At 35.5% G+C, this 10,487-nt stretch overlaps 1 protein-coding gene across 1 annotated transcript; it reads right to left on the bottom strand.

The window, feature by feature from the left end:
* Window positions 1-147: 147 nt before the first annotated feature.
* Window positions 148-10,230, bottom strand: LOC106108380 (large proline-rich protein BAG6-like). Its single transcript, XM_013289541.1, has 10 exons — window positions 10,112-10,230; window positions 9,878-9,955; window positions 7,026-7,143; window positions 5,683-5,855; window positions 4,968-5,075; window positions 2,940-3,074; window positions 2,538-2,611; window positions 2,287-2,428; window positions 968-1,162; window positions 148-291 (listed from the first exon to the last, which is right to left on the bottom strand). Exons 1-10 carry the CDS (start codon window positions 10,112-10,114, stop codon window positions 148-150), a joined length of 1,170 nt encoding a protein of 389 aa, XP_013144995.1. The 5' UTR covers window positions 10,115-10,230.
* Between the last annotated feature and the right edge of the window lie 257 nt (window positions 10,231-10,487).

Here is a 10,487-nt window from a genome sequence, read left to right as displayed (position 1 = left end):
ATCCGGTCGGGTGATAAAAGTGAGTAGCCTATGTGTTCTTCCAGACAATCCTCTACGTCTATGCCAAATTTCATCGAGATCCGTTCATCCGTTTAGGCGACAAACTCTAACAAACATCCATCCATCTAAACTTTCGCATTTTCAATATTAGTAAGATACAATACCTTGGTTCCTCGCTTGGAGTGCCGCTACCGCTGAAGCCTGCAGTTCCTCCATTACCTCATCACTGTCAGCTGGGATGTACACCGGACCAAGGTTGGAACGTTCCGGTTGCACCAAGTTGATCACCGTCTGCAAAATACACCAGTCATTCCAGTGCCAATTGTCCAAAGCAAAATACAACTAACAAGTATGAATACAGTAATAGTTGCTTGGTTATCTCATCAAATTTATATCACAGTTTTGTTTTTTAAAATATCTAAAATACTAGATTTGCTGAAATGACAAAAACTAAGGTACAAAAGTTGACAAGAGTTTCTGAAAATTAAAATTACAATCTATACTATTATAATAAAGCGTAAACACACACTTCTTTATTGCCTAAGATGTCAGCAATTACAGCATGTTTTTGAATAATTCTTTTTTTAATAAAAAGCCCTACACTTAACATCACGCTTTATATTTTAGGCTTAGGCTATATATTTTCAAGCCAATAAACTTAGTGGGTAAATTTTGGATAAAAACCCTAATGTGGGAAAGAGACCATAAGTTGCTGCCAACATCAAGGAAGCAAAATTGCCATGCTTTGCATTCATGTCATGTCTGTCGTTTTGACATTTGCAATTGAATTTGACAAATGTAATCAATTAAACAATTTTCATAATTTTATACGAATGAAGTCGCATGGGAACAGCTAGTAGTCAATAAAATTTAAAAACTTGTTGAAATGTCCACTAATATTTAAAAATTGAAATTTTAAGACAAATAAAATGAAAAATGAATGATTTTATTACGATGTATTACTTACGTGAATTGGTAATCCTTGGGACACAGTTGGTGAAGTGGTTTGTGACTCCGAGGTGAGGTGTGGCTCCGGGGAGGCAAAGTGGAAGGTGATATCACTTATCAGGTGAAAAGCGTGACCGAAGCTGTGCATTATAGAGCGGGTAAGCTCTATCCCACGCCTCTGGAATGCCCTCTCCTCATTGGTGGGATTCGGGGGCTGGACAAATACAAGTCACTGTTCAAACTTTAGCACTTAAAAGTCTGTTTTTATAAAATGAAAGATCTGTTGACCGCAAACTTTAGCGTGGAATTAAAAAAATGACCGTCTACTTCATTCCAGGATGGTCTGGTCGCCATTTTGACAGTGCGGAGTTAAAAAAAAATATGCCCTATAATTTGCCCGTCTAAATCAGCTACCCTCCAGTAAAAGTCCCATCGAAATCGGCCCAGCCGTTTTGGAGATTGTCAGGAAAAAACGCGGCTTGCGAACAGTCAGACAGACAGACAAACAGACAAAAAAATTGCGATTTTCAATACCAGCAACGCAATCTGGAATTTTTCTTTTGATATTACAGACACTACAATTTTATTACATGTATAGATAGATAAATAAAGAAATAAAATCAGATTAACAAATATACAAGTGTACATTACTGTTTACTAATGGGGAGACATTGTAAAAAAATCAAAGATATTTTTATATTTTCCTTCCAACGTGTTGCCGAGAACCTCCAAGGCAGATTCAATTCTTTCACTATTAAAAAGCTTCCATAACTGTGAGTTACAAAGTTGTTTTTATTGTTTTTTAATTTCACGCAAGCAAAGTCGCGAACAACATTAAGTTGTTAATATTACGGAAAACTTGTCAAAATTCAAACGCTCAAATGACACCTAAAGCCCTTGCTCTTGAAGAATTGAGTAACCATGGCAACCTAGCTATTTCCTACCATATGAATGAAGTTTTTGTACCCTTCTTAAAAATGCAAAATAAACCGAGTATAAAACAGACTAATATAAAACAGCGCCATCTGTCAATGGCTGCGTTTTAAACGAGTTGAATTCGTATTTTTAACATATCTATAGAATTTAACGTATCACAGCCACTTTTGATGTTTTGTCTCAATATAATATACCCTATGACCTTGAGATCACCCCTTTCAAACTACCCTCTTTATCGATAACAATTACAATAAATATGCAAATAAGTAAACTGGCCTACAGCTGCCCTTTATTACATTGCACTTTCCCATTTATATAAATTTTCATTTGTATGTACTGTGGCAAAATAAAGTAAATTAGGTTAAGGTAAACAAAAATATACAATTTTTTTTCAGTACTTACAGGATAGTTGTCGGCAGCCATCAGAAGATCGATGTACTTGGAGCGGTGCTTGGCGAATAAAAAGTGGAGTAATTCCAGTTCCTCCATCAGAACAGCCAGCTCCCTCGGGGTGGCAGCTACGGGTTGCGTCCCGTGTCGCGGCCTATTTACAAAAAAAATTCTTCACATTTTTTGTACCTTTCAATGAGACTTGTTACACACAAGTCGATATTAGTTAATTTATAAAAAAGCATTTTTATAGATAAACTTACCCATAGGCGAAATTGTCCGCTCTCTCCACCACCCCTTCTATGTCTTCGACGTGCCGTTGATAAGCCGGCGAAGCCTACACAAAACACTCACTAAATACAGTACATACAAAAAAAATGACCAGTTTAGACTTGTACAGATGACGCAATGAATAAAAATACGTTAGTGAGGAAAAAGTTTAAAGAACAAAATTTAGTTATCAAGCCTCATCTATCATCTATTACAGGCAACATGATGAAGTAATAAATTATAACTGTTTATTACGCTTTTCTAATATCTTAACAGACCAGTTATAGCTACGCATTGATTCCCGTAAGTTAAAAACCGACTGATAATCATGTAAATATGTGTTTCTGATATCAAAGTATTCATTGGCTTCAGAAACAATCCAAATGTTAAATCACCTCGAGCATATAGCTGGGTATCGGTTCCATCGCAACTATAGCTTCGTGGAGTTCTTCCTCTCGTCTTTGATCATCTCGACTGCTCATTCTGGCACCAGAGGTAGACGGTCTTGGCTCTAGAGGATTTCCGACGCGCTACAAATTAAAAGTAATGTTATTTCAATATTTTAAACTATATGACAAACTGTCGTCCAAAAACTTCTTTTTTTATATTATGAAGGTGGCAAACGAGCGGCCACCTTAATCCGCCGAAATAGTGAAGCGACTGCTGCCCATAGACATCCGCAATTGCAAATGCGTTGCCTACCCTTAATTGACGGAAGAGGAGACGCACATAAACAGGATATTTCCCCTAACTGTGCGTCTCCACTGTCAAAGCCATGTGTGTGATTCCCCAAAACAAAAGCGTAAAAAACGCTTAAGGACAGACAGACACACAGACAAAAAAATTTTAATACCGATCTTCGCTAATTCTCGATACAACATAGATACTCCAATTTTATTAAGTGTAGTGACATATAGACATTAATACCATTTCACAGCAGGTTTTCCGCAAAACCACTATCTAAAACAGTTTCTATCTCAACCAAGGAGTTAAAATTATTTCTAACGAGCTGTCGCCCGCAAACTTTGTTTGCGCTGAATATACCCGTGTGCATCTACTTTTTAACAGCTACCTTCCAATGAAAGTTCCGTCCAAATTGGTCCACCCGTTTCGGAGATTACCCGGAATAAACGCGGACAGACAGACAGACAGACAGACAAAACATTTTAAATGCGATTTTCGTTATTGGAATTTCTTTTTGGTATAACAGACACTCCATTTTCATTATGTGTAGAGATAGATATAGATATAGATAGATAGAAGAATTGTAAAGATAATTAAAATAGAAAAAAAAGAAATTTTAGACACCGCTGTTTTTTTAATTGACACTTTAAAGTTATTTAATCCTGGTAGCATCGTTTACTTGTGGGAAACACAGAAGAAATTGTTTTCATTGTCATACGGTGGTCGCCGTATTTTTTAATCCGATGACGGCGCCTCTATTCAACCTAGTCGGGTATTCGGACAAAGCTGGAGCCATTTTCGCCAGTATACATGTGAAGTTGATACTCTCACCACACCACAAAAAAATGGTTTGAGTTAAAATGGGTAGCTTCATAAGAAATAATAATAATAACATAGGAATGTTTACGACAGTGGAAACGAATTCTCGTCAAGGCAAGTGACAATGTCAATCAAAGCATGACAGCTAATGTCGTTTTTTGACCGACAGCTTCTAAAGAAAATATATGGCAGCAGCACTTTTAATATACAGCCAGAATTAAAAACGTCTCTTTCGAATTTATTTATTACGAGCTGTTGCCCGGAACTTCGTCCGCGTGGTATGAGAAAACTTACGAACTATATGAATTACAAAAAACTACGAATCCTTCGGGAACCGGACATATCTCGGGCATGAAGCTTATCCCATGTGTACTCCAGACTTTGTTTTATATCTGTGCCAAATTTCAATAAGATATGTTGGACCGTTGCAGAATGATCGAGTAAAAACTAAATTAATGAATCCCACGGGAACCGTAACTATTCCCGGGATAAAAAGTAGCCTATGTGTTCTTCCCGACTATGCTCTAAACCTGTGCCAAATTTCATGGAGATCCGTTCAGCCGTTTAGGCTACAAACGCTAACAAACATCTATCCATCCATCTATCTAAACTTTCGCATTCATAATATTAGTAAGATATGTATAAATAAATTATTACTAGCGGTCCAATGTTTTTTTTTAAACGGTATTTCTTTGTTTTAACAAAATGACTACCGTAATGTATTAAATACATTTCAAAAATCAAATAAAAATAGAATGGCGGTTCAGAAAAAAATTAAAAAAATCTCTTGTTTCTATTTTCGTTCTTCAGCTTTCCATGGTTTCCGAGTAGTTGAATTTAGAAAAAGGCCCACTTTTGTACAATTTCTTCTTAGACAATGGTATCATAAAATTATAACTCTATTGCAAAAATTCTCTTACCCTTCCTACTAAGTGGTATCTTAATAGCATCAGCGACATTCGTATTTCCTCGATAATTCGCCGAAGACTCTGCAGGCGGGCCATAGTTGGTGATATGTTTAGGGATTCCTGTCATTAACACCATAAATTAATACATGTTTTTTTACTTCTAGTGACTACATCGCAATACAAAAATATAGGCCTACAAGGATATCTGACTCGGTGAGCAAACCTCAAAATAAATTTAATACCTCACTCATCAATGTCATGTATTTTTATATTACTTCATTTTCCATGCCCATGTAGATGTTACATCTTTTCTTACAGAAGTAAATACATGCATCTCATCTATCACCGAGCCTGATGTCCTTGTTGAGCCTTGTTTGACTATATGATATAATCACCGATAAAACATTACCTATAAATTACATTTTAAATGTTAGGTTAGGGATCATTATTTAAAATTCTCATATGAAATATACGCTAAATGAGCCTTATAAACGACTAATGACAATTAGACTAACAGACTATACTGTAAATTATTAAAAACTAGCTTTCGCCCGCGACTCCTTCCGCGAAAAATTAAAAAGTAAGTTGCCTATGTGTCTACCAAACTATACTCTACATCTATGTCGAATTTCATCAAGATTCGCTCAGCAGTTTAAACTACAAACTCTAACAAACATCCATCCATCTAAAATTTCGCATTTACAATATTAGCATGAGGTATATTTACCCTTAACCCGCGGTCGTCTTGGCGAGGGCCCTGACCGTCTGCACTTTGGGACCCAGAAGATAAATACATTTCGATTGGTTCAATGGGTTCGGCGTAGTGCCTAAACTGCCTTGACCCCGGTTCCGGTGGCGCCCTCGGGACCAAATGCAGCACAGATTGCTCGAACCCTACAGCTGACATTTCATAATGTTATAAGAAATGTGTGATAACTAAGAATTGTATACTATTCCTAGGGAAGTATACAATTCGGAAGCTGTTTTGGAAATGGGTAAAATGGTGTTTGAAATAATTTTTAATACACATGAATTCTATGTTAATTATACATATTGTTAATCGGTATTCCGGACTAAAATTAGGCCTCCGCAACACTCCGCAGACGCGAGATTGTTTCCACATTACTCCTGTCTTGTGTGGTCGTGGTATTGCACCGGGCGAGCCCGACCATTCGTGCGAAGACGTTAAAGCGACGTTAAAGTATAATTTTATAGTGCTTATTATAAACCTCTTGGGTAAGGCAGCTTGGTGTATAACTGTTTTTTTTTTATTGTTGGCATTGTGTTTTTCAATATAAGACAAAATTAGTGTTGCGGAGTTTTTGACGGATTTATTATACTAACTGTTCCCGTGCGAATTCATCCGCATGAAACTATAAAACCTTAATTCATTGTTTAAACTTTCAAATGCAAATATCAAACTTCTAATGACAACGAAGGCCTCTGCCATTGGCTAACAATTACTGGTACCATGGCAATCTTGCTTCTTTTCTGCTAATGGCTTGTAGTTTTGGTTCCTTTCCCGCATGGAATTAATTTCTAATTTATACAATAATTATAAAGCTTGTAAAAATAAGGCTTTTTATTTAAAAAAAAAAGAATTATTTTACAATATATTGTGATTGCTGTCATGCTACATACAAGGAAATGTGTGTTTACACTTTATTACATTAGTTACTAGCTTTCGCCCGCGACTCCGTTTGCGTGGAATTTAAAAAACAAAAGAGAGAATAGAGCCTATGTATTCTTCCAGATTATCCTCTAAATCTATAACAAATTTCATCGAAATATGTTCAGCCGTTTAGGCTACAAACTCGTAAGAAACATCCATCCATCCATCCATCTAATATTTCGCATTTATAATATCAGTATGAAGTATAAAGTATGATATGTTTGCATGTTTCTGTCTACTTTGATTTTATAAAAACTTCCATCAGTCTTGTAGAATGAATTAATTTGAAGGTGTTATTAGTTTGTCATTCCTCAGTAGTGTCATAATATTCAAGTAGTATTGTTCATTTTTTATTTAATGATCAAATGGTTGCAATTATTATTATTCTTCATACATACTATATTCCCGCAACAACCGATCATCCTGTAGTACTTTCCCACAGAAGATAAGGCGCTGGGCATCGATGTTTATGCCCATTTCCTCAAGAATAAGGATTTTAAATTCTTCGACGGTGATCTGCGAACAAATGTTTAAGACCTTAGTCATTGTGTACCATATGTACAACTGCATGACGAAAATAAATGATATTTCATTTTATTCTTTTAGCACCATACATGCAGAACATGTTACAAGAATGTTAGTTATGAGTGTGGTAGGGTATACCGGTAGAGGTAGACCTAGAAAGAGATGGATGGATTGCGTGGAAGGTGACATGATCAAAAAGCGAGTGATGCCTGAGATGACGTATGATAGAGTTATTTGGAGGACAAAAACTTGTCAATATTATATTCTGGTTATCTTAAAAAAGGAGAAACTTTTAAAAAAAGGAAAACCACGTACATATTTCCAAGTACAACATAGACATAACAGTTTCAAGAAGAAACTTTTCTGTCTTTTTAATTAATTCTTATAATATTTTTGTAAATATTTAGTTAATTATTTTATTTCAATAACAAAAAAGTTGTAATTGAAATTAATAATTTCGAAAATTCAGATATCCAAACTGGACTGAAGTGAAAAATATGATTGTTTTATTAATTAGTCTATTCTTATTAGTCTAAGAAATTTATGCCTTGACATGTGGTTCTTGATAATCTATTGCGTGATAGTGCAAGCTACACGAAATGGCGGTCGTTACGCTAGCGTCTCTTGTTCCGGTATAAAATCAATAAAGCTGTAGGGCGTAGTTCACATTTATTGGTTATCGGTGCTCCCAGGTACGAACGCGCGCATGCGCCGTATGCATTGCGCAGACCATTGCGTACGTGTGCGCGGAGATACAACGTAGACATAGGTAACTCAATTGAAATCGATGATATGCAAATAAGCTCACAGTTCATATATGTCAGAACAATGAATCTCATTTTTTACTTGCATAGGCATGATTTGCGTTTCGAGCTCAGTCACAACTGATGGCGACTCGGTACGCATAGTACATCATATTCAACCATGAGATGGCAATTTTTGTTGTTGAGCCCTAACTCAACAGTTCAGATCTGTGTGAACTGATTCTGCACTTTTGAGCTGGTTCAGAGCTGATTCACAAATGTCTACTATAAATGGGTAGAACATTACTTGGAAATGACAGCTTTTGCTTCATTCATTATTAAATTGCAAATAAAAATGTGATTTTTTTCTCTATCAAAGACTATCCATTTTTGAGTAGTAAAAGAAATCATCTTTTTAAGATTTCTATAATTACTTGAATTCCATAGGATTCATGAAGTAATTATTATGAATAACTAAATCATTAAATCATAGGATCATCGCTAACTTTATGAAGCGCTACGGCCATAACTGTAATCAGTTATTGTGACAAATCTTAAAAAAATAATGCTTCTTCTTGTAACATCCACATAAATAGATACCAGTTCATCTCTTCTATCAGACATATTGATAACCAAGTAGTTTGATTTTTGAAAAGAATCAGATTTCAAGAATTTTAAAAAGGCGCCCAAAAGTGAAAAGAAAATGACAATTTTCAATAGCTCGATGACTGTATCTAAAAGGCCAGCCATGAGTCTGTATTATTTTGTGGTACAGCTTAACAAGAAAGCAACTTTTTATATTACGGATAAATCTGGAACTAGTGGTAATAGTTGTAGGTACTATGTTTTCATAACCCCATGGCTAGCGCATATATTGCATTAGGACAGGTTATGGATTATTCCGACATTTTAGGTGCTGGCAATCTCTGGGAGAGGTCTCCGCAAGCTAAGATACCTAACCCTATAGCTAGGTATTGCTGGCAGTATTGTATGTTTGATGCTGTTTCTTCTTCCTCCAAGCACACTCTGTATAGAGGACTGTCTATAATACCTAAGTTGTTTTGGTGTTTTTTTTATAACATAAGGTGGCAAATGAGCCAGCAGCCACCTGAATCCGCGAAAATTTGTTGTTACGACCATGGTCGGTTACTATTGCAACAACTAATCAAAGTTGTGGCTTACTTAGTTTAAGTAACCTACTTGAGATTTGACCAATTTTGTTATAATTGTTTTTGTAAGGAGCCACCCCATTTTGATTTAGCTTTTATATCATTATAGCAATTTGATCTGTAATAAATAGGTTGATGATGGTTTTTTGTCAATGAAATATAATGTAAATTTGCCTTTTGAACTATTGACTGTCTAATTGTTGATAGGGTGTGGTCATCACATTAAATAAAGGAAGACCCATGAATAGTAAAGAATAAAATATATGACCTATGAAGAAATCCTTGTAATGACTTTAAAAAAGAGTAGGTTCTCAATTCGTTTCTATGTTTTTATTTGTAGATGGTAGTTCTTAAAGGTACCACCCTTGTTAAATTGTGTCCTACGGCGCATGTGCTTTAGTCCCGGCCATTATCGATTGGGGACTTAAATACATTGGCGACTTCGAAAGGTCGCATGCGCCATGCGCGGATCGATATGTCTCGAAGATGGCAATCACGAATATTGTAAATGCGAAAATTTTCATGTATGGGTGGATGTATGGGCTCCGGAATACCACAATAAAATAACATGCGTAACAAATCGCGCCTAATACGTGTAACCTTTGTAAGAATAACAAAAACTAAAATGGAAATGTAACATAATAAAAATGAGACAAGTAAACTTCATTATGACAAAGAAAGCAGTACACGCCCAAATGTTTTTCAAGATTTATATTATATTATTGGCAACAATTTGGGTTCTATTGTTAATCTTACGAAAATCAATAAAAAAAAACATAAATATGTATGTATTTATAACATAAAATTTCTTACCTCATCGCTAACTTCGAAATCATGGTTTTCAGCTTCTAAAGTCCTCACTTGAATCTTCAGTTTTTTACCAGGGCTCATCTTTAACAAAGTAAAACACTTATCACAAACTAAACTGCTTAAAAACACTTGACAAATAACTTAATTATCTATAATTAGGTTTTTAAAAACATCATCTTACTAAACTATGAAAAAATAACTAAGATATATCATTTAAGTTTAATGTAATTTATGTACCATCTATCACCGACGGCAGCTCCCTTGGTAAAGGAGGATTGCGAGTGAGCGAACCGGGTCGGGGTCGGGAGCAGTCGGGAGGAGGGGTGCAGCGAAACAGGGTTAGATTCAGGGCCTTAAAAAACGTTTGTATAGGTGTACAAGGAACTTGTGGCATCTTTTTGACATTGACAAGTCTACCTAGGGTTACCAGCACGGGAATATTTACACATTTAAGGGGAATTCTTCCCTTTTGAATACAAAATCGTATTTGTTATATTTCTAGGAACACAATGATTTACTTATTACTTAAGTAAATATATATGTTTAATTAAAATCCTTGTTGTTTTACCGCCATGAAGGCGATGGTTCTAGTTGCATAAAACATATTACAAGT

This window comes from Papilio polytes, unplaced genomic scaffold (assembly GCF_000836215.1).
Source record: "Papilio polytes unplaced genomic scaffold, Ppol_1.0 DF821544.1, whole genome shotgun sequence".
Taxonomy (NCBI): domain Eukaryota; kingdom Metazoa; phylum Arthropoda; class Insecta; order Lepidoptera; family Papilionidae; genus Papilio; species Papilio polytes.
Note: the sequence above shows the minus strand (reverse complement) of the source record. Positions and strands in the feature narration are given on the sequence as shown.